Genomic DNA, 25,936 nt, shown 5'->3' with positions numbered 1-25,936 from the left:
TCACATTAATCTTACTCCTTTTCTCACTGTGGGTGTCTTTTTTGTAGGAATATAGTGTTGGCACTTTACAAATTAGCATTTTAATCAGCGCTGCCATTAGATAATGTCATAAACGTGACGGAAAGCTAAAAGTGAATGTCTTCCAGTGATAATAAGGCCGGTGCTGTAATTGCCACACTTCTAGAAATGTGTATAGCTTGCTAGCGTAGTATGGAAGCCCGGAGTGTGGACGGCGGTGTGAGGACGGCTGTGTGTTTCCAGTGTCTGCTGGTTTTGCCTGTTCTGCAGCAGCTGATTATGTCTCATATACACACAATACAGAGAGTGGCTAGAGCTTAACAATCAGCCTCAGAATAGCACATTGCTGCTGCCAGTGTGGTACTCCTCTTTACACCTGATTCACTCACTGCTGTTCTTCACTTGAATGCAGATCCTTTGACCTAAGCAGATTAGACACATGAACGACACAGCAAGCTATCTGCGCTTTTCAAGGAAGAGATTTGGCTCCAAAATAGGGCACTAAGCTTTTCAGCCTTCTGCCCATTTACCTAGTCAGCATGATGCAGTGTCTCAGGGTGCTTAGTAGCCTCCCGGGGAATCAACTGGGAGACAAAAGCAGAAGTGGCAGCCCCTGCAAATGTGGAAGTCTGTGCCATTAGAGAAAGCGCCTGCTAATAATGGCCTGTGAGACCCAGGTTTCCTTGGTTTCCATGACAGCTATTAGGTACCATAGAAATTGAATTGCACACTGCTCCTGGGGGAGTGAAAGGGTGTTCGAATGACAGAGCATATTACCTAGAACTTGTCGTGTTCATCTTTTTGCAAAACTAACTGGATTATGGCTTTTTTTGTGTCTTTTGCTTGCAAAAGATCTGGATTGCTTCTAAACATTCATTTCCAATAATTTTTTTTCTTTATTTGTTTGTGCGTAGAACTAATCTTGGAAAATCAAGGATATGAGCTGTTATACAGGTGGGCTACCAAGGGGGAGTGAAAGTATCGAACATCCAATCAGGAATTGGCTACCTGCACTATCAGCAATATGCCCCTGCAACAGATTTCTGTAGTTCCTGCAAGGGAAACTGCTAGTAATGGGAGAAGTTCAATGGGAAAAAACAGAGAAAAGAACAAAGAAGTTGAGGTAAGTAGAGTATTGTTCTTATCTGGTGAACTGTCTACACGTTTCCTTAGGATGGATTCCAAGACTGATAGTATTGCTTTTCCTGATAAAACTGTGCCGATTTTAATGCTTGTATGATGCCACCTAGATATCCAGGTCCATGATATGTTTAAGTTAAAATGTATTAAAATTTCTTATATTATCTAGTTCTAGTTACTGCGTGAATTCTATTTTTTCAAAAGACAGTGATAAGAAATGTATGTGTGCAAAACTATATAAAAATAATAATACAATTAATAGTAGTAATAATGACAGCATTAGGAAAATGAAACGGTGGCATCAATTATCCACCACTCATTAAAGCTTTCATTACCAGAGCACTTACTGAATCTTAAGCTGGACGATATTGCTATATTAAGCACCGCAGACCTTTTGCAAGGAGTCAGTCATTGCATTGTTACCAGCCTTATAATTAATTATAATCCTCGTTCCTAATGACTAGAGCTCGTTGAAGGGAATTCAGAGGATTAATATGATGGAATGTTTTGAAATGATAGAAATCTTACAATGCTTCTGATGTACCTAGTATAATGTTCTTTAAAGTAAGTTTTTGGAGTGAGAATATCTTGAAGGTGTTATCACTTTCAGTGGGGGTCAGACCTTTGGTGTAGAACTGCATGCTCTTCATTGTCTGCTTCTGCGTAGTGGCCACCGAGCCATACTACCTGAGTTGTGTCAATCCATATATAAATATGTTGTTTTTCAAAATCACACAATGTTGTACGTGATACTCTATAATTATTAAGCTAGGAGGTTCATGTTACTACAAGGGTTAATAAGAACCACCAATTAGAAGGATTATCGCTTTTCTATCGTCAGTTCCCACCATACCACAAGCAAAATGTAAGTTGAATGATCTGAGATGGTGTAAGCTGTGAAACTTGGTGGATTTATTTCATCTTTATTTCCTAAAATTGTGCCTACCCCAAAATGGTTTGCTGGCTGGAAGGGGTTGAAAGATTACCTGTCTGTGAAATTTCTCTTGGCCAATCATTTTTGTCAGGCCTCTTGTTATAGCTGATTGGTCAAAATCATTGTGATAAAACTCATTGAACAGACAGCAACATCTTGTGCTGTGTTGAGTTTGGCATCTTTATCTCCTTAAATAACATCACGTTGGTGATAAATGTTTAAAGTATAATGACATGATGCATACATTGGGGCAGCACGGTGGCGCAGTGGATAGCACAGCAGCCTTGCAGCGCTGGAGTCCTGGGTTCTAATCCCACCAAGGACAACATCTGCAAAGAGTTTGTATGTTCTCTCTGTGTTTGCGTGGGTTTCCTCTGGGTTCTCCGGTTTCCTCCCACATTCCAAAGACATACTGATAGGGAATTTAGATTGTGAGCCCCAACGGGCTCGCTGCGGAATATGTTAGTGCTATATAAAAATAAAGATTATTATTATTATTATATATTTTTATTTTATGAATCTAAACATACTTGCACATACTGAGAAAGTCATATGTGCCCCTAAAACCATTTACGGTAATTTGTTCTATTGGTTAATCTATAAATATATGGACAACCCTTTAATATTGTTGGAATGGCCATATCTTGATACTTCCATATTTGTGATCAATATTCCAGTAAAGGAAGAACCCATGATTTATTTTTGCTTTTCCCACTGTACGGTCATTGGTCTCCACATGTCTTAGAGCTTGATTTCACATCCAGGTTGTCAACTGTCCAGAAATTCCTGGACAGTCCGTAAAAATGGGGCACTTTTTTTCGTCTGTACTTAAAAATATTTGATGCATTCTTTTCTTTTAAAGATGATTGCATTTATTACCATTTTACAGTTCACAGTGTGTGTAGCTAATGTTTTCATGTCTGGACATGAACATACATCGCTTATAATATTAATGATTTATTATTGTTTTTCATTGTGTCTGTAAAAAATATTGGCTATCCTCGAATTTTTGATCAGCTGTCCAGGAAGACGTAAAAGTTAAATTGGCAATCTTGAACCACATGCTTTGGTATAACAATAACAGTAGCAGCCACAATATGGTGCAATGGTTGAGGGGATTCAACACAAGTGCAAGTAGTTTTATAGGGAAGCACATATTGGTGGCTAATCCTATCTAGTACAACTATGTGTGTTTCCTGATATATGGTTCTTCAATTGTGGCTGCTTATGCTGTTAATGATCTACCATGATCATTGGGGATAACTGTAGACAGTAGACAGATAAGGTAACGCTTGCTGGAGATAACCTGATACTTTTACGAGATTTTGAAATTGATCTAATGATTGTTCCAATAATTATAAATACTCACAGTTTTTGGAAATGTAAATGTCAGATAATTCTATTAGAGCATATGGACTTTCTAGTGGGGTTTCCTCTACACTGAACTATTCTTTTTGAGCCAAAGTAGAAAACCATTAGCACAACCTGGTTCCCGATCAGACATACTAAATCCATCCAATATTAAAACAGTGGGCAATAACGTCCTATATTCGACCTAATGGTGTCTGCAGGTGGCCAACATTTTACTTTCTTTTTTTTATGTCTTATTGTCACATTAAGAACTTTAGCTCCTATGATAGAATTAGTATAATAACACTACCTGGAACCTCATAAAACCTTGGCAGTTGGTACTTGTGCAATCTGAAAATTAGCAAGCAATGTCCAGCCTTTGCTGGACATCAAGTTATTGCCAAAGAGCTGCCACTTTTTGAGACAGGGAACGCCAACTCAGTAATAGCATAAGGTGAACCATCTGGATTCCATAGCGCCACTAATTTGCTGAAGCAAAAAAATACCGTACGGTAGCAAAGCTGGTGTGGATAGAAGAGGAAACGCCAAGGACGTCATTATTCAGATATCCGGTTATTCTGCTATTACATCCCCTTCCTATACAGGATGTATCTTTCTTACCAGTAAACCTTCTAATATCTCAATTTTAAAGGTTTAATATTTAATAATGAAAAATGTATTGAACTTTAATGCAAGACACGACTCAGAATTATAAAAACAATATTTACAATATTTATTTCTCTATATGAATGAAAGCTGGGGAAAAAAAAAAAAAAAAAAAAAAAAAAAAAAAAATCGAGCAGAAATTTGTGTTTTTCACAATACTCCCCATAATATTTTTTGTTTTCTCATATATTTTTGTGTGCAGTGCTTGCTGAGTATGTTACTAATTGTTGTGTAAGTCTGGAAAGATGTGCTTAAGAAACAGGTTTTGTAAGTGTTCCTGTCTCTGCTAACAGATATACTAAGCTCTGTTACAAAAAGGATTGACCTGATTAGACATAAACAGCACGCCTTTTTATTATTCTTATTGTCTTATGCAACATATTTTCTAAGCTTTCTGCTTTTTTGTAGGCAAGGCAATACCTAAAGTGCACTTCTAAAGTGTCATTAAAAATGGTTTTCTAATTTCCAAAAATTATTTTCAAATGGCTACCATGCAAAATTCTTTATCCCTTACTAATAACTTCGGCTTATAGCTGAAAGTTGTACCTATGTCAGCCAGTTACTTTGAGGTTACGTGACCTGCTGCTGGTGTCTATCTAGTGTTTGTGTGATGTCTAGAATCATGGGTACAAGGTTATTTCTTCCATCTCCATCTCTGCAATACAGTAGGGCATATATCATTTATCTTACGAACAATGTTCTCTGGACCTTCTTTTCTGTCACTGGAGGGGAAATGTCTAGCGATCAACAGTACAGCAGAGCTACGTCTCAGTAACAGATCATTGTTGTATGCGAAGATTACAGCGCTACTTTATACCTTGGACATTAAGGTGTCTATAAATAAAGGCAATGTCTATGACAGGAGATAGGAACTATGGGAACTTTAGTACTTCACATGGTAATCTCATCCACGAAAAGCCCTGTTAGCATCAAAACAAAGGTCCTGCACAGCTCAGGGCAATATATTGAAAATGATAAAATTATCACTTTGGATCTATCATAGCACCATACAGTGAGAATTCAAACACATAACTAATTTTGTATATTTTTCACTTCAATGGTTTTTATTGAAATTTTCAAAGATGCAATTTGAAACAACCATATATAATAAAAACAAGATAGATGTCCCTTGGTGGGAATAAGTAAAATAAAAAACAAGACTGTTTTTCAAAAATACAAAGCATGTATTGTGCATGCATCAAAAAGTGCAAGAAAATTCACAAAATACTAATCAAGTGTATAAGGGGTTTTGCGCAGGACTATACATATTACTCCTATCTACATGAGTGGTTTCGGATATACAAGTTAGAACAACAACCACATATTGTGAAAAGATACGAGCCTCTTCATGGGGGAAAAAAAAACCAAAGCAAATATATGTTTCATAAAAGGAAATCAAGTAAATGCATACATGAAAAAATACAGAGGATCTCACAGGCTGCAGAACAAGTATATACAGGATTTTGCACAGAATTTTCCCGCCGTGGCCAAAAGTTTAGAGACAGTGTTTCTAGATAATTTAGACAGATTTTTATATGGTTACTGAAGAAAAATTATCAGCATTCCATAAGTTTTTAAACTTTCATTGAAAAATAAATCAAGTTTATGGAAAGACACTGTACTTCCAGTTAGCCCCTTCACCCCCAAGTTTGTTTGAAGTGACTTTGAGGGTCCTAAATACTACAAATTGGTACCATTCTAAAAATAATACCCCTCAAGTTGTTCAACACCTCATTCAATAAATGTACTAACCCTTCAGGTGCTTCACGGGAATTTTGTGCAATATGGAAGGAAAAGATTAACATTTAACTTTTTTTCACAAATTTATCTATTTTCACAAGTGAAACAAGAGAAAATGTACCCCAAAGTTTGTTGTGCAATTTCTTCTCAACATGCTGATACCCCATATGTCGTAGAAAACTGCTGCAAATGGCAGGGATAGGAATGCAAGCACAGTTTGACATTTTGAACCAAAATTGTCTAGAATCAAAATTGGACACCATTTCCTGTTTGGAGAGTATCTAATGTGCCTAAGCAGTGGTAAACCCCCACAAGTGAACCCATTTTGGAAACTAGACCTCTCAAAGAGGTATTTAGATGTGTAGTGAGCACCTTGAACCCCCAGGTGCTTCACAGAAGTTTAGAATGTTGGGTTGTGAAAATAAAAAACACATTTTTCCATAATATTATTTTAGCCCCATTTTTTTATTTTAATAAAGGTAACAGGATAAATGGCACCATTCAAATTGTTGTGCAATTTCACAGCAATCTGAGTACGATGATACCTCACATGTGGGGGAAAAGTACTGTTTGGGCGCATGGCAGGGCTCGGAAGGGAAGGAGCATCATTTGACTTTTTTAACACAAAATTAGCTGGAATCATTAGTGGACTGTTTAGCCCCCTAAACAGTGCAAACCCTCCACAAGTGACCTCATTTTGGAAACTAGACCCCCTCAAGGAACTTATTTAGAGGTGTGTTGAGCACCTTGAACCCCAGGTGGTTCACAGAAATTGAGCATTGAGCTGTGAAAATAAAAAATATCACCTAATTTTTCCCACAAAAAAAGCTATTTTAGTAAAAAAAAATACTTTCACAACGGTAACAGGAGAAATTGCACCATACCACTTGTTGTGCAAATTTCTTCTGAGTACATAAATACCCCATATGTGGGGAAAAACTACTGTTTGAGAACACGGTAGAGCTCAGAAAGGAAGGTGCACCATTTGACTTTTTGAATGCAAGATTTGCTGAAATCATTAGCGGATGCCATGTCGCATTTGGAGAGCCACTGATGTGCCTAAAGTGGTAACCCCCCATAAGTGAACCTCCAAGTGCTTCCCAGAAGTTTATAAGGTTGAGCTGTGAAAATATTTTTCCACAAAAATGTTGTTTTAGCCTCAATTGTTTTTATTTTCACAAGGGTAACAATAGAAATTGCACCATTCAAATTATTGTCCAATTTCTTCTGAGTACACCAATACCCTATATGTGGAGGAAAACTACTGTTTGGACACACAGCAGGGCTCAGAAAGGAAGGAGTGATATTTTGAAACAGACTTTAATGGAATTGGAAACGGGGGTCATGTCGTGTTTGGAGAGCCTCTGATGTGCCTAAACAATGGAAACCCCCCACAAGTGACCCCATTTTGAAAACTAGACCCCTAAAAGAATGTATTTAGAAGTTTGGTGAGCACCTTGAACCCACAAGTTGATCTATCAAAACTGTTGTTTTAGCCTCATGTTTTTTTATTTTTACACGGATACCAGGAGAAAATAGACCCTAAAATCTGTTGGTATTTTCTTCTGAGTACCGTGATACCCAATGTGTGGTCGAAAACTGCTTTTGAGGCACAGTGAAAAGCTCAGAAGGGAAGAAGCGCCAAATTGGAGTTTAGATTTTGCTGGAATGATTTCAGTGTGCCATGTCACATTGGCAGAGCCCCTGAGGTGCCGGATCCCCTGGTAAACCCCTCATATATGACCTAATTTTACAAACTACATTCCCCAGTGAATTTATCTAGGGGTGTAGTGATCATATTGACAGTACACCACATGTGTCTCACAGAATTTTATTTCAAAAGATAGCTCCAGCACACTAAAAGTTCCAGGCAAATGATATAATTTATTATATGTTTTCCAAAAAAAACGTGGAAAACATATAATAAATTATATCATTTGTCTGGAACTATTAGTGTGTCGGAGTTATCTTTTGAAATTTATTGACTATTTTTCTCCTGACCACCTCTCTTTTACAGTGAGCACCCCTTATATTCTTCAATTTTCACAGAATTTTATACCATTGGGCGGTGAAGAAAGAATAATTACATTTTTACCACTGAAATGTGGATTGAGCCCCAAGTTTTTAATTTTTATTAGGGCTAGTAGGAAAAATGCACTACAGTTTGTTGTACAAATGTTTCCTGAGTATACCCTGCATATAAATGGTATTTTTCATGCACAGTGCAAAGCTCAGAAGGGAAGGAGCGCAATATTATAGTGCAGATTTTGCTGTCATGGTTCGCAGGTGGCATGAGCCACTGGGAGAGATCCTGATGTACCAGAACAGCAAAACTCTTTATAAGTGACCCCATTTTACAAACTACATCTTTTTATGAATTAATCTATGGGTCCAGTGATCATATTGTCACCACAGGTGTGACACAATTTTATACCAATGGGCAGCAAACAAAAAATAATAACAGTTTTATCACAAAAAATTAGGTTTAGCCCCGGATTTTACATTTTCACAAAGAGAAATGGGTAAAAATGGCACCAAAATCTGTCACAATTTCTGCTGAATGTAGAAATGTCCCATATGTGGCTGTACGGTGTTGCTTAGCTATACGAAGAGGCTTGGGAGGGATGGAGTGTTACTTACCTCATGGAGTGCAGATTTTGCTAAAATAGTTTGCTGACTCCATATAAAAAGAGCCTAGGTGCTAAAAGAGCAGAATCCCCCTCAATTGACCCCATTTTGAAATGTATACTGTAGAGATAGTGATGATTTTGACTCCATGGATGTTTTCCAGTAACAAGCAGCAGCAAATGTTACTGAGTAAGTTGCAAACTGTTATTGTAGTGCCTGGTGTGTTGTAGTGCCTAATACGTTATGCCCAGTTTGTGCTTCTGGAGACATGAACTGGTAAATTAGGCCAGCTCAGATTGCTACAAAAATGCTAACCATGTGGATGCTATATGTGGTCTAGGCACACTGGGGTCAGAAGTGAGTGGGCATTGGATTTGCAAGCACAGAGTTTGCTGGATTTCTTTTGGAGGACAAGGATCTGTAGCACTTTTCTTGAGCCTTTGTACTTGTAGTAACACGGAAGCCCCCTATATTTCCATTAACAGGTGGCAGACCTAAGTGGGGACTGAAATTAAGCTTTTATTGGAAAACTTTTTTAGAACATTTCGGATCATGTTGATCCTGTGCTCTACGCTGAGCACTTACATCGGTGTTTCCATCTAAGTGTCTGAGTGACATGATTCAGATGAAACCCCCGAGGAATTCATTTACTATAATGGGGCAGCAGAGTTACTCTTACTCTGTCTGGCTTCAGTTCAGCAGTGCCCTTCTTTTTAGATTTGCACAAAACTGTGTAGAACCGCTTTTTTATGCATGCTTAAAAAGATGGCCACTGCCAGATGACAGACTGGACAGCATCCACAGTGACTTCATCTGCCTCCTTATAGGGAATCTTCCCTCTTAAGCACGTATTTCAGAGGTTTACACTGAAACCCTTGTGTAAGCGCTCAGCGCAATGCACAGGATAAATGAGAATTGAGCTTTACTGCAATCTTTGGGAGGCAGAATTTAAAATCAACAGCAGGTGAAAAATTGGTTTTATTTATTTTTCACGCAATTCCTTGTGCTGTATAAGTGATTAGACGACATTATTCTTCAGGTCACTGCGATTACAGCAATAGCAGTTTTATATCAGTTATTCGTGTTTGGAGTCATGTGAGGGCTTGTTTTTTGGGGGACAAGTTGACATTTTTATTTGTACCATTCTAGGGCACATTAATTTTTTTATTGCTTTCTATTCTATTGGGAGGCAGACTGTATAAAAAACAGCAATTCAGGAATTAGGAATTGTTTTTATGGATTTTTTTATGCTCTTTCACATGTGGTAAAATTGATAAGGCACCTGTATTCTTTGGGTCAGTAATATTATAGAGATACCACATTTAGTTTTTATGTTTTGCCGCTTTTACACAATAAAAACAATTTTATAGAAAAATAATTATTTTTGCATCACTTTGTTCTGACAGCTATAACTTTTTTATTTTTCCACTGCTGGAGCTGTGTAGTGGCTTGCTTTTTGCTGGAAAAGATTAAGTTTTCAGCGATACCATTTTATTTACATTCATCTTTTTGATTGCGTTTTATTCCATTTTTTGTTTGGCAATATGATGATAAAGAAAACATTTTTGCCCTGTTTTTTATCTATTTTTTTGTGGTATTTGTTGAAGGGGTTAACAAGTGGAACAATTTTATGGGCAGGTTGTCCTGGACATGATAATACCAAACGTGCTTTTTTTTTACATAAAAATAGAAATTTATCAGTACAGTATACTGTATATATCTTTTTATTATTTAAAATTTATTTTTAAAAAATATTTATACAATTTGTTTTACTTTTTTTACTTTGTTCCACTATGAGACTTTGACTTTAAGCAGCCTGATTGTTGTTATAAATCATTGCAATGGAGGAGCATTACAATGCTTGTAACTACTAGTGCTGCACTGACACAAGCCCTGGTGACCAAGATATGGTCATGTTGACATCCGGGTCACCATAGCAATTATCAGGACCCCTCGATTACATTGCGGGGATGCCGATCGGAGAACAGAGGGGGATCCCTCCCTGTGCCTGCCTTCTAAATGCTCGATCGCTTTTTCTTTTTCAATACTTACAGTGTAGACCCTCATTTTTTCAAGACTTATGCAACTTGTCCTGACATGCTGGATATCAGCTTATGGGCCAAATTCTGGCAGATGGCAAACCATTCTTACCTCATCAATTCTTGGAGTTCATTAACCCCTTACCAACATCGGGCGTACATTTACGCCGATGTCGGACACCCTCCCTTTGATGTGGGCTCTGGTGGTGAGCACACATCTTTCCAGGGGCATGTAAGCTGTTTTGAACAGCTGACATGTGCTTGCAATAGCCATGGGTGGAATTGTGATCCACCCACTGCTATTAACCAGTTAAATGCTGCTGTCAAACTCTGACCGCGGCATTTAAATCACGCTTCCAGCCATCGGGCCGGAAATACGCACATCGGTGACCCCTGTCATGTGATTGCTGGTTACTGGTGTGTTGGCATGACAACCTGAGGTCTCCAGGAAACCTGTATGGTTGTCAGTGCCAGCTTGCTATGAGCGCCACCCAGTGGTCGATGCTTATAGCAACTCAGTAAATCTACTATATAGAGGCGATATGAACATCGCCTCAATATAGCAAAGCAGATCGGGTTGTGGCAACTTCTAGTCTTCCATGGAGACTCTTGAAGCATGCCAAAAGTAAAAAAAAAAATATTTTCAAAAATATTAAGAAAATTAAAAAAATATATAAAAGTTCAAATCACCCCCTTTCACCCCATTCAAAATAAAACAATAAAAATAAAATCAAACATACAAATATTTGCTATCGCCATGTTCAGAATCGCTCAATCTATCAATTTAAAAAAGATTAACCTGATCGCTAAACGGCGTAGCGAGAAAAAAATTTTAAACGCCACAATTATGTTTTTTTGGTCATTAAAATGCAATAACGGGCAATCAAAAGATCATATCTGCACTATAATGGTATCATTAAAAATGTCAGCTCGGCACACAAAAAATAATCCCTCACCCAACCCGAGATCATGAAAAATGGAGACGCTATGAGTATCGGAAAATGGCACAATTGTTCTTTTGTTTAACAAAGTTTGAAATTTTTTTCACCACTTAGATAAAAAGAGAACCTAGACATGTTTGGTGTCTATGAACTCGTAATGACCTGGAGAATCATAATGGCAGGTCAGTTTATCATTTAGTGAACCTAATAAAAAAGCCAAACAAAAGACAAGTGTGGGATTGCACTTTTTTGCAGTTTCACCACACTTGGAATTTTTTTCCCATTTTCCAGTACACAACATGGTAAAACCAATGATGTTGTTCAACTAGTTCCGCAAAAAAACAACCCCTCACATGCCCATATTGATGGAAAAATAAAAAAGTTTTGGCTCTGGGAAGAAGGGGAGTGAAAAACGAAAACGTAAAACCGAAAAAAGCTCTGGGGTTAAGGGGTTAAAATGTTTGTGCTTTTGTTTGTCCACTTGCTTTTTGAGAATTGATCAAAAGTTCTCAAAAGATTGAATCTGGATTTTTCTGGGCATGGACTAAAAATGTAAAATTTGTCTGAAAATTTGTTCCAGTCTCAAAACATTTGGCCATAACTGTACACCTTGCAATTCACAGACTTAGTGGTACAAATAACTTTTTGATTTAACTTAATCATTTTGAATCAGCTAGAGATTCAAGTGTGTAGACCAGGGTTTCCAATTCTCACCAATTTTCTTTCACCTAAAAACACTAAGGTCTCATTCAGATGTCAATTTTTCATGTATAAGTTCTATCCATCTTTTTCATGCATAGAACTCATACTTATTATATTCTTTAAGGCTGTTCACATGTCTGTGCATTTTTCCGTACCCAGTGGGCCACATAAAATTGTGGAGTCACTGCAAGTCTATTGCACATGAAAAAATTGGACAGCATTTTCCTAGCATCCATGTGGCTAATAGGACAAGCTGAAGAAACTTCCAACATGAAACTTGGACTATGTTTTGTGTATGAGAAAAGTCAATGACGTCTGAATGAGCTCTAAAGGAAAGGACTGCTTTGTACAAATAATTGGGTTGTAAGGAGGAAGTTCTAAGAGGCTAGAGGAATTTTGCAGTTTCCAATGTTTCATAATCACTAGCTTGGCTGTCAGAAGTATGTTGGCTGATTATAGAAAGCAATTTAGGGGAGAAGGTATATATGTTGAGAAAATAAAGTGACAGAATTGGCAAAAGGGACATTGGAGTTGTGTAGCATTATATAATAACTCAAAAATGTCACGCAAGAAGACATTAATCTAGGGATGTGTCCATAAAGCATTGAACATGAAAAGAAAAAAGACACTACTTGAATTATGCACACCACTGCAACCATTATAATATGAAAAAATCCAATTTATTAGTACACCACATTTAAAACATTATTAAAATTAAAAATAACCACACAACTGTCCCCATCCTGGGTATATAGCATCAACCCCAATATACAACCTGACATTTGATAATATATATACACATGCCTAAATATAAAATATACCTGTAAATTAATGGCTCATGGGGCACCTAAAAACTCCTAACCAAATTAATAATAAAATGGATAAGATAGATATATTGTCAGAAATTACACAGTAAACGCCCCATCCAAGGCAAAAACCTGGCTTACCAACCCAATAGGTGATAAGCCAACACCCCTAAACATATATGGACAAGTCCATATTGCAAAATAAGAAGAGGAGGATGTTACCCAATATAATCTGCATGGAAAGTAACCAGGTACAGAGGTCCCAGGGTGGAAGACAGGACATGGCCCCAAGCGTATCGCCTCCAAAATGAGGCTTCATCAGGGGAAGTGAAGGGTGTGTGACCAATCCGTGAATAAATATACAAAATTTCACTGCTTAATAGCCTACCGGTGTTATTTGCCGTAATCAATACCGTAGGCGAAACCCACAGCAAGGTCGCAGTCGCCGCAACGCCGAGAAGAAGGAAATGCGCAGGAGTGGGCTGAAGCACAGCCACAGCAGCCGCGAAGGTCCAAACAAAAAATGCGCAGGCACAGATTGAAGTGCTGACCTAATGGCCGTATATACATCATATAGAGCAAAAAAGGAAGCTGCGCACAGGCACAAGCTGAAAAGCAGCAACGATTGCTATGAGGGACCCAAGAAAGAGTGCATGGGCGCAGACCAGAACGCAGGCCATATAGCTGCACATGTGCCATATGATAAAGGGTGCCCGGCTCCATTCCTGCCATAGAAGTAGGAAAAGGACATACACAGGCATAGATTGGAACAAAAATGACCAGCCACACGTGCTCCGTATGCGCATATGGTCCCATTGATAGGGATTGAATAGAGGCAAGTGTAAGTGCAAGAAAATTAGAACAAACCAGGGGACTTGAATAATAACCCAGACCAATTCATACATATAATTAGGGTATCCTTAACCCATAGCATCTTGAACATACCCCCATACATGGTCAATCACACAGCATTCGTCCCCGGGGATTAAAAAAATGCATACATGGAACAATGCCTACATTGTTTCCAACTAAGATTCAAGATATATAATCTAACTCTCTCTAGTGTGAAGTTCTACTTTATCGAAGTTTTACATGTTGCCTCATAGTGGGAGTCAAACAAAGTTTTTCAATAAAAGTTTTGCTGTCTTATACCGTGTTTATTTTTTTTATAAACTTGGTGTCACATATCTAAACAGAACCTGCTCCTGCGACTTCTGCTTCTGTCGCCATACGCCACCGTATTCACTCTGTGGCTGGTGCTGGTGATAAGTATCAGAACCAGAAGATCTGGATGGCAGGCTCTGTCCAGCTACTAAAGCTAGAGTGGCTGGGGCCTGTAGTGCTGTCCAGTCTGGCAGTATGGGTGTGTGCTGTCCAGCTGAAGTTGTAAGCTCCTTGCTCCAGCCAATTGGAGAGCACCACACCTTACTAAGGCTTCCAGCTTAATGCTGAAAGCTGCCAGATATAGCTTAGTGTTTTCCTGGCTACATGTGCATCTTCTGCTCCTATTTGGTTTAGTGTATTTCTGTTTTCAGAAAACAGGAGAATGTCCAGCTTCACCGAATCTGTAAAAAAGAGTTTTCTTTATTCACAAACTTTAAACATAGAGGATATAGACTTCAGCACAATCCATATGGGTAAGAATCTCAACGCGTTTCTGGAGACTAAGCTCCCTTAATCATGACATTTCTGTTTTCACCCTGGCTTGCTTCTGGCTATTCTTAAGGATCCTGATTTGTCTTTGACATGACCTCTCGGCTCTGACCCTGGGCCTGTGTCATCAGGTTGATGTGACACTTGGAAAACCTCTATAAAACAGTACTACCAAACTCTCTATAATAACCGTTTCATGCCCGGGCCTGTTTTTGCCATTGTGACTGGGCCAATTTTTACAGTTCTGACCACTGTCAATTTATGAGGTCAGAACTCTAGAATGCTTCAACGGATCCCAGTGATTCTGAGACTGTTTTCTCCTGACATGTTGTATTTATGATAGTGGTAAAACTTCTTAGATATAAATTGAATTTATTTGTGAAAAGAATGGAAATTTGATGAAAATCTAGAAACTTTTGCAATTTTCAAAATTCAAATTTTAATACCCTTAAATCAGAGAATCATATTGCACAAAATAGTTAATAAATAACATTTCCCACATGTCTACTTTACATCAGTACAATTTTTGAACCAACATTTTTTTTGTTAGGAAGTTAAAAGGGTTAAAAGTTGACCAGCGATTTTTCATTTTTCAATAAATTTAGCAAAATCCTTTTTTTAGGGACGACCTCACATTTGAAGTAACTTTGAGGGGTATATAGGAAAGAAAATACCCCAAAATGACATCATTATAAAATCTGCACTCTTCAAGGTGAGCAAAACCACATTTAAGAAATTTATTAACCCTTCAGGTGCTTCACAATAATTAATGGAATGTGGTGTTAGGGCTGGCGGAACGCACCGAGTATAATTAGATATAATTATTGGTGCGTTCACAGCCCAGTGTCCACCGTGCAGGTGACGAACCTGCTGCTAGCAAATGGTGGCACAATATGGAGGTATAAGCAAACTCAGTTACTTCTCAGAGTCGCATAGAATGGAAAACGCTGTGCCCTATTAGCGTCACAGGGGAACACAGCTGCCTAACAGAGCAAAAGCAATCATTGGTCAGAGAGTAGCAAGCACACAAACACCTGCTTGTTGTGAATTCTGTTGTCAAGCTCCCTCCTGTGGTCATGAATGGTATTTCGGCTGGTTCTGTCCATGGGCTTCCGCTGGTGGTTGTGAGTGGAGCTGCGGCTTCTGAGTTTCCTTCCACAGGTGACGAGGTTAATTCGTTAGCTGGCTGCTCTATTTAACTCCACTTAGATCATTGCTCCATGCCACCTGTCAATGTTCCAGTATTATTTCTCTGAGGCAAGGTAGGCTTTATTTTTCTATCTCTAGGGCTAGCTAGTTTCTTAGGCTGTGTCGAGTTGCATAGGGAGAGTTAGGAGCAATCCACGGCTATTTCTAGTGTGTGTGATAGGATTAGGGATTGAGGTCAGCAGAGTTCCCACGTCTCAGAGCTCGTCCTATATTATTAGTAACTATCAGGTCATTCCGTGTGCTCTTAACCACCAGGTCCATTATGGTCCTTACCACCAGGTCATAACACCTCCTCTCCGGTGGAGCTGGAATTCTAATGGCTTTACGCCAGCCCTGAATTCACCATGCAAAACTCCTCACCGGAGGTGCCGGTATTCTAATGGCTTATTTCAGCTGGACCCTGACCACAAACAGACAAGACCACTGAATAGCAAAAGCTCATGACACAAGCTGATCCTAGCGCATGGCCATGCAGCCATGCAAACCTTTCATAGCTGCAGCAACTTCAGGACCTTCCTAGAGGACCAATGGGAGCTGCTGCAGTACCTGAGCATGTGACCTCTGACCTCCAATGAGAGGTCTTACCTTAGGCATGCTCAGAAGGGGAAAAGCAGGACTTAGTCTCAGAGACGTCTGCTCGCCGCTAACCAGTACTGGCTACAATGGTTGAGCCTGGAAAGGCAGCAATAACCATCCGCACAGTATCAGGCTGAGCCAGATACGGAGACCGGCGTCTCCGCTGAGCAGGCTCCACTGCGGCTGGAGAAGAATGGGAGACCGCAGCGGAGATGGTTAGAGACTCCCCCTGTGCAGAGGCAGGAACTCGACCACTAACATTACCCCCCTCCTTGGACCTCTCTACGCTCGAAGGCTGCAATGAGCTGCAGAGCTCAAATTTGTTCAGCAGGATCCCAAGACCTGTCCTCTGGGCCATAACCCTTCCAGTCCATCAAATAAAATTTCTTGCCACGTACCACCTTGCACCACAAAATAGCTTTCACCGCGTAATCGTCTGTAGACGAACCCGATGTCCCGGCAGATGACAAAAAACCGGGACATGTAAACGGGCTTCAAGAGGGACACATGAAAAGTGTCGGTGATACCTAGGCATGGAGGAAGGGCCAAACGGTAGACCACAGGGTTAACCTGTTCGAGGACCTTGAAGGGTCCCAAGTAGCGAGGTGCAAACTTAGTGGACTCAACTCTCAGCCTGATTTTACGGTCGGAGAGCCACACTAAGTCACCAGGAGCAAAGGTCGGAGCAGGGCGCCGATGTGTATTGGCGCAGGATCTCATTCTCTCCTTGGAGGCCCGGATGGCATCCTGAGTGTGGTCCCAAATGTCCCGTGCCTCCACAGCCCAGTCTGCCACCCTGGAGTCAGCGGAAAACATGGGCATAGGCATAGGAGCCTGCGGATGCTGACCGTAGTTAAGAAGGAATGGGGTCTGCCCAGTGGAGTCGGCTACGGCATTGTTCAGTGCAAAAATCCACCCATGGTAGCAAGGATACCCAGTCATCATGCCTGGCTGAAACAAAATGTCGCAGATATGTGACCAAGGTCTGGTTGGCACTCTCTACCAACCCATTCCTCTCAGGATGGTATGCTGAAGAGAGATTCAACTCGATGCTGAGTAGACAACAAAGCTCTCTCTAGAACTGAGACGCAAAATGGGGACCCCAGACACTGACAATTTTTTCCGGCATGCCGTGTAGGTTGAAAATGTGTTTTATATACAACGCTGCCAAGGCCCGTGCAGAAGGTAGCCGTGGAAGCGGCACTAAGTGCACCATTTTAGAAAAATGGTCGGTGATTACCCAAATAATAAATAATCTTTATATAGCGCTACCATATTCCGCTGCGCTTTACAGTTTGAACACATTATCATCACTGTCCTCAATGAGGCTCACAATCTAAATTCCCTATCAGTATGACTTTGGTATGTGGGAGGAAGCCGGAGTACCCGGAGGAAACCCACGCAAACATGGGGAGAACATACAAACTCCTTACAGATGTTGTCCAAGGTGGGATTAGTACCCAGGACCCCAGCGCTGCAAGGCTGTATTGCTATCCACTGAGCCACTGTGCTGCCCCAAATGATGGTGCAGCCATGGGACTTGGGTAAGCCCACCACAAATTTCATCCCGACCATCTACCAGGGCCTGTCTGCCACCGACAGGGGATAAAGTAACCCAGCTGGCCTTTGTCGAGGATACTTATTTTTGGCACAGGAGACACACGCCTGAATATAGTCTCTGACGTCACGGGCCATATGCGGCAACCAGTACGTCCTCGCCAGAAGCTCAGATGTTCTTTTGGTCCCAAAGTGTCCACCCACCCTGGACGAGTGAGCCCAAGAGAGAACCTCCGGTCGCAAATTTGATGGCAAAAAGGTCTTGCCCGGGGGCACAGACTCTAGTGAAACTGGAGCCACGGTCCTCAGGCTCTCAGAAGGGACAATAAGCCAAAGTTCCTCCTCCGCTGATTACACTACTGAGCGGGAGAGAGCGTTGGCATGAATGTTCTTCTCCCCGGAGAGAAAATGGAGGGTGAACTGGAACTGGGAGAAGAACAGGGACCATCTGGCCGGGCAAGAATTTAGCTGCTGGGCAGTCTGAATATAGACCAAGTTCTTGTGGTCGGTGTAAACTTGGAAGGGAAAGCGAGCCCCCCCCCAGGAGGTGTCTCCACTCCGAGAAGGCCAACTTCATAGCAAGCAACTCCCTGTCCCCGATGGAATAATTCCTCTCCACCGGTGTAAAGGTCTTAGAGAAAAAGAAGCAAGGATGCTTCGGACCTTGAGCATCCTTTTGGAATAGGACAGCTCCAGCACCGACAGATGAGGCATCCACCTCCATTATGAAAAGTTTATCTACATTGGGGCGATGTTGAATGGGAGCGCTAGCAAAGTGGGACTTAATAGAGAGGAAGGCCTTGGAGACCTCTTCCGACCACAATTTGGGATGTGCTCCCTTTTTGGTGAGGGCAACCAAAGGAGCTACCAAAGTTGAGAAGTGGGGAATGAACTGGCGTTAGTAATTAATGAACCCCATAAAGTGCTGCACCGCTTTGAGATAATAGGGCTCCTTCCAGTCCATCACAGCCTGTAGCTTGGCAGGATCCATAGCCAATCCTTGGACTGAGATGATATAGCCCATGAAAGGCAAAGACTCCAGCTCAAACACACACTTCTCCAAATTGGCATAGAGTGAATTTGCCCGTAGGAGGTCGAAGACTTTGCAAACATCTCTCTGGTGGGAGGCTATATCTAGACAGTAGATGAGAATATCATCCAGGTAGACTACATCCGAGGTAGAGAGCATATCTTGGAAGATATCATTCACAAAGTGTTGGAAAACGGCTGGGGCATTACAGAGCCTAAAGGGCATCACCAGATATTCAGTGCCCATCCCTGGTGTTAAAAACCGTCTTCCATTTGTCCCCCTCACGCATGCAAATCAGGTTGTAAGCACCCCCCAGATCTAGTTTAGTAAACACCCTTGCTCCACAAAGCCTATCAGAAAGCTCAGATATTAGGAGCAATGGGTACTTGTTCTTAACGGTGATGACGTTAAGACCCCTGTAATCTATGCATGGACATAATTCTCCATTCTTCTTCTGCACGAAGAAGAACCCAGCCCCTTCAGGTGACACTGACTTCCTAATGAATCCCCTTGCCAGATTCTCCTGGATGTACTGAGACATCACCTCTGTCTCTGGGAGAGACAATGGGTAGACTCGACCCCGGGGAGGCTCAGCACCAGGCAAGAGGTCAATAGGACAGTCATAAGGGTGGTGAGGCGGAAGGGTCTCCGTAGCCCTTTTGGAGAACACGTCCGCATAGTGCCAATATTGCTTGGGGAGAAAGGAGAGATGTGCGGGTACCTCAGTAGTAGCAACCTGAATGCATTTCCTCTGACATCTACCCCCACATGATTCACTCCATCCCAAAATCCTGCCTGTGGACCACTTAATATGAGGAGGGTGGTACTGTAGCCAAGGTATCCCTAACAAGACCTCATCAATTCCCTCAGGAATGACGAGCAGAGATATTATCTCCTAATGAGATAGCGACATGGATAAAGTAAATGGGATGGTCTGGTGTGTAATCTGTGATGGGCAGTGTCGACCCATTCATCTCTCGTACGGTCACTGGTTGGGGGAGAATCACCAGAGGTATTACGTGTCATTGGGCAAAGGCAGAAGACATAAAATTGCCCTCCGCCCCGAACCCATGCAAAGCTCTACCGAATGAGTGGATGGGCCAATGGTAATTGTCCCCTTAAAGGACAATTTTGAGGTAAACGTCGCCGTGTATAGTGTACCTCCACATACTACCACTAGATGCTGATTTTTCCCCAACCGCTGGGGACATCTGGTGGCAAGATGTCCTGACTGCCGGCAAACATGACAGACCCTAAGTGCACGAGCGGTCCAGGACTTAGATCCCGCTCGTGACACCTCCAAGGCCTCATGTGACTTGGGTGCCTGGACCAGAGATTTCAAAGGTTTGGCAAAGGTGGGAGCCAGCCAAAACCTCTGCCTACACTGGCCTCGCTCTAACCTCCGCTCGTTAAAACGGAGGTCAATGCGAGTAGACACAGCTATTAGCTCCTCCAGTGTGGCGGGAATCTCTCTAGTGGCCAGACCGCCCTTAACATGGTCAGCCAGCCCCCTCCAAAATATAGGAATGAGGGCTTTATCCGACCACTCCAGCTCAGATGCTAAGGTGCAGAAGTGGACGGCAAAATGGCTGAACAAGGAAGAGCCAACAGATGGAGCGCCATATCATGGATGACTCGAGGTCCTAAGAAGACCTGTTTCAGAGTGCTCAGGAACAGCGGAGCATTCTGCACCACATGATCGCCACGCTCCCACAGCGGCATAGCCCACTCCAACGCCCTGTGCAACAGGAGAGACATAATGAATCCCACCTTTGCCCGCTCTGTAGGGAAACGTGCAGCCAGGAGCTCGAGGTGTATAGAACACTGGCTCACGAAACCCCTACAAGATTTGCCATCACCAGAAAATTTTTCTGGCAGCGGGAGGCGAGATAGAGTTGAAGCAAGGGTAGCAGTGGACAAAGTTGCTGCAGCCACGCTAGCAGCCTGAAGAGCTACTGCGGTAACATCCACAGCTGAGGTTGTGCGCTCAGCAAACCTTTTATAGCTGCAGCAACTTCAGGACCTTCCTAGGGGACCAATGGGAGCTGCCACAGTACCTGAGCAACTTTAGGACCTTCCTAGAGAACCAATGGGAGCTGCTGCAGTACCTGAGCATGTGACTTCTGACCTCAAATGAGAGGTCTTACCTTGGGCATGCTCAGAAGGGGAAAAGCAGGACTTAGTCCCAGAGACGTCTGTTCGCCGCTGACAATGGCTGAGCCTGGAAAGGCAGCAGTAACCATCCACACAGTATCAGGCTCCACTGCGGCTGGAAAAGAATGGGAGACCGCAGCGGAGATGGTTTGAGACTCCCCCTGTGCAGAGGTGGGAACTCGACCCCTAACATGTGGAAGGAAAAATAAGCATTTACATTTTTGTTTTTTTTCGCAAGGGTAACAGGAAAAAATGATCCATATCATTTGTTTTGCAATTACTCCTGAGCATGGCGATACCCCACATGTGGGGGAAATCTACTGTTTGGGCACATGGCAGAGCTTGGTAGGGAAGGAGAGCCATTTGATTTTTTGAATATAAAATATGCTGTAATAATTAGCGGTTGCCATGTCACATTTGTAGAGCCCCTGATGTGCCTAAACAGTGGAAACCCCCAACAAGTGACACCATTTTGGAAACTAGACCCCTTAGGAAACTTATCTAGATGTGTATTGAGCACCTTGAACCCACAGGTGCTTCACAGAAGTTTATAACGTAGAGCCGTGGAAAAAAAAAAAACATTTTTCCAAAATAAATCTTTTTAGCTTCATATTTTGCATTTTCATAAAGGTAACAGTAGAAATTGCACCATGCAGTATGTTGTTCAATTTCTCCTGAGCAAGCCGATACCCCATAAGTGGGGGAGTACAACTGCTTGGGCACACGGCAGGGCTTGGAAGGGATGGAGCGCCATATGACTTTTGGAATGCAAAATTGGCTGGAATCGATAGCGGACGCCATGTTGCGTATGAAGAGCCCCTGACATGCCTAAACAGTGGAAACCCCCAACAAGTGACCCCATTTTGGAAATTAGACCCCTCAAGGAATTTATCTAGATGTCTATTGAGCACCTTAAATCTCCAGGGTCTTCACAGAGGTTTATAATATTGAGCCGTCAAAATAATAAAAAAAAATTACCACAAAATTGCTATTTTAGCCCCAACTTTTTTTATTTTCACAAGGCTAGAAAGAAAAAATAGACCCCAAAGTTTGTTGTGCAATTTCTCCCGAGTATGGCAATACTCAGTATGTGGTGGAAAAACTACTGTCTGGGAGCACGGCAGGGCAAGAAAGAGAAGGAGCGCTATATTACAGTGAGGGTTTTGCTGCATTGCTTTGAGGGGACCATGTCACATTTCCAGAGCACCTGAGATGCCAGAACAGCAGAAACACCCGTAAGTGACCCCATTTTACAAACTACACCTCTCAATTAGTTAATCTAGGGGTGCAGTGATCATAGTGACACCACAAGTTTGTCACAGAATTTGATACCATTGGGCAGTAAAGAAAAAATAATTATATTTTTATCAAAAAAAAGTTTTTGCCCAAGATTTTACATTTTCACACTGAAAATGGGTACAAATTGTGCCAAAATGTGTTAAACAATTTCTTCTGAATTTGGCAATGCCCCATATGTGACTGTACAGTTGTGCTTAGCCACACAGCTAGACTCTAGAGGGACGGAGCGCTATTTAATTCATGGAGAACAAATTATTATAGAATAGTTTTCAGACTCTATATAAAGAGCCCCTAAATGCCATAAAAGCAGAAACCCCTCTCAAGTCACCCCAGTTTGGAAATTATACCCCTTTAGGAATTTATCGACAAGTGTAGTGATGATTTTGACTCCATAAGTGTTTTCCAGAAACAGGCAGCAGTGGACATTGCTGAATGAAAAATGCAAACTGCCATTGTACTGACCAGTATGCTCTAGTGACCAGTACATTGCAGTCACCAGTACATTATGCCCAGCCCATGCTTCTGGATGCATGCACCCATAAATTATGTGGGCTCTCATCACTACTGAAATGCCAAACATGTGGATGACATATGTGGGTTTAGGTACACTGTGGGGCTCAGAAGGGAGGGGGGCATTTGAATTTAGGAGTGCAGAATTTCTTTTAAGGGGGTGAGTAGCCATAATGCTTTTCCAGTGCCTTTGTACTAGCAGTAATGTGGAAGCACCCTATATTTCCGTTAAAAGATGACAGACCTGAGTGGGGTCTTGCTTTTTTTGTGGATTGAGTGGAAGCTTTTCTTGTGAACATTTTACATAACGTTTGGGATCACATTTATCTGGCGCTCTACACTGACCATTTCCTTTGGGGTTTCCATCTAAATCTCTGAGAGACATGACAGATGAAACCCCCAATCCATTCACTATGATGAGGCAGCATAGTTACTCTGGATTCCGTCTGGCCTCTGTTCAGCGGTGTCCTTTTCAGAGGTGCACCAAACTGGCTGACTGCGCTTTTATGCATGACTAAAAAGACGGATACGCCAGATTACAGGTCTTATGGGGTCCGCAGTGTCTCCATCTGCCTCATTATGGGGAATCTTCCGCCGGGGTTCCATCTGAATCACGTATCTCAGAGACTTACACAGAAACTCTGGTGTGGGCCGAGCCTTACTGCCATCTTTGGCAGACAGAATGAAAAAATCAACAGCATGTGATGAATTGGTTTTATTTATTTTTTCCGACATTCGTCATGCGGTATAAGTGATTAGGCAAACTTTATTCTTTGGGTTGGTGCGATTACAGCGATACCAGATTTATATCGGGTTTTTATGTTTGGCAGCTGTCACACACTAAAAGATGCTTTTTATTGCATAAACAACTTTTTGCATCACCATATTTTGAGAGCCATAATTTTTTCAGATTTCGGCCGACAGTCATGTGACAGCTTTTTTTTACGGGACGAGCTGACGTATTTATTGGTACCATTTTTGGGCATATGACATTATTTGATCGCTTTCTATTCTGATTTTTGGGAGACAGAATGATCAAACACCAGGAATTGTTTTTTTTAAATACGTTCAGTGTGTAGTAAAATTAATAAAGCAGCTTTATTCTTCTGGTCAGTACGATTACAGTGATACCACATATATATATTTTTTGACGTTTTGCCACTTTTTCATAATAAAATAAAAACTACCATATATACTCAAGTATAAGCTGACCCGAGTATAAGCCGACCCCCCTAATTTTGCCACAAAAAATTGGGAAAACTTATTGACTCGAGTATAAGCCTAGGGTGGGAAATGCAGCAGCTACCGGTTAATGTCAAAAATAAAAATAGATACCAATTAAAGTAAAATTACTTGAGACATCAGTAGGTTAAGTGTTTTTGAATATCCATATTGAATCAGGAGCCCAATATAATGCTCCATACAGTTCATGATGGGCCCCATAAGATGCTCCATATTATAATATACCCCATATAATGCTGCACAAAGGTTAATAATGGCCCCATAGGATGCTCCATAGAAACATTTGCCCCATACACTGCTGCATAAAGGTTGATGGCCCCATGCTCCACACATTAGGGGCCCCATAAGATGCTCCACACATTATGGCCCCATAAGATGCTCCACACATTATGGCCCCATAAGATGCTCCACACATTATGGCCCCATAAGATGCTCCACACATTATGGCCCCATGAGATGCTCCACACATTATGGCCCCATACATTGTGGCCCCATGAGATGCTCCACACATTAGGGGCCCCATGAGATGATCCACACATTATGCCCCATAAGATGCTCCTCATATATGCCCCATAAGATGCTCCTCATATATGCCCCATAAGATGCTCCTCATTTATGCCCCATAAAATGCTCCATACCTTTGCCCCATTTGCTGTTGCTGCGATTAAAATAAAAAAATCACATACTTACCTCTCTTCGCTCAGGCCCCCGGCACTTGTAATGGTCACCTTCCACGTTCCACCGTTGCACGCTGCTCTGTCTTCCATCCTTGGCACTGACTGTTCAGGCAGAGGGCGGCGCGCACACTAATCGCGTCATCGTGCCCTCTGACCTGAACAGTCACAGCCAGCGGACGGAAGACAGAGCAGCGCGCAGCGATGGAACGTGGAAGGTGACTATTGCGCAATGCTCCCCCTCCCCTGATATACTCACCTGCTCCCGGCATGGTCCCTGGCAGTGTCTCACTGTCAGATGGTCTCTGGGAGCCGGCGGCATCTTCCTATGCTCAGCGGTCACGTACCGCTCATTAGAGTAATGAATATGCGTGCATATTCATTACTTTAATGAGCGGTACCATGTGATGAGCAGGTAACTATATCAGTGCCGCCGCTCCCCCTCACCCGCCGACCCCACACCGACACTGACTCAAGTATAAGCCGAGAGGGTCACTTTCAGCCCAAAAAAGTGGGCTGAAAATCTTGGCTTATACTCGAGTATATACGGTATTTTATAAAAAAATAATAGTTTTTTCATCGCTTTATTCTGAAAGCTATAACTTTTTTATTTCTCTGCCATTGGAGCTGTATGGTAGCTTGTTTTTTTGCGGGACAAGATGACGTTTTCAGCGATACCATTTTTATTTTGATATGACTTTTTGATCGCGTTTTATTCTAATTTTTGTTTTGCGGCATGATGAAAAAGCAAAGGTTTTTGCTCCATTTTTTTTTTACAGTGTGCACTGAAGGAGTGAACAAGTGTGACCGTTATATAGGTTGGCTCGTTCTGGACACAGCGATACAAAATATGTGTACTTTTTTTGGTATATATATATATATATATATATATATATTTATTTATATTTATTTATTGGTTTAAAATGTTTCTTTTTTCTTTACTTATTTAGTGATTTTTTTTAATAGTTGTAAAACATTTTTTTTACTTTTTTTTTAAACTTTTTTACTTAGTTCCTCTAAGGGACATCAATTTTTATTTGTCTGATCACAGATCTCTTACAATGCAAT

The 25,936-nt window shown here is 41.5% G+C and overlaps 1 protein-coding gene across 2 annotated transcripts in view; it reads left to right on the top strand.

The window, feature by feature from the left end:
- The first annotated feature begins 320 nt into the window (after positions 1 to 320).
- MARCHF1 (membrane associated ring-CH-type finger 1) overlaps positions 321 to 25,936 on the top strand; it is a 725,211-nt gene continuing 699,595 nt past the window's right edge. Inside the window, exons 1-2 of one of the 2 annotated variants that reach the window (XM_069744180.1) lie at positions 532 to 724; positions 933 to 1,141. In XM_069744180.1, coding sequence (XP_069600281.1) covers positions 1,043 to 1,141 — 99 coding nt within the window. In that variant the 5' untranslated portion in view covers positions 532 to 724; positions 933 to 1,042. Of the gene's footprint in view, positions 1,142 to 25,936 lie in introns of both variants that reach the window. The other variant, XM_069744181.1, reaches the window with a different exon arrangement.

Source organism: Ranitomeya imitator, chromosome 1 (assembly GCF_032444005.1).
Source record: "Ranitomeya imitator isolate aRanImi1 chromosome 1, aRanImi1.pri, whole genome shotgun sequence".
Taxonomy (NCBI): Eukaryota; Metazoa; Chordata; class Amphibia; order Anura; family Dendrobatidae; genus Ranitomeya; species Ranitomeya imitator.
The sequence above is the reverse complement of the archived record's forward strand: the minus strand, read 5'-3'. Positions and strand labels throughout refer to the sequence as shown.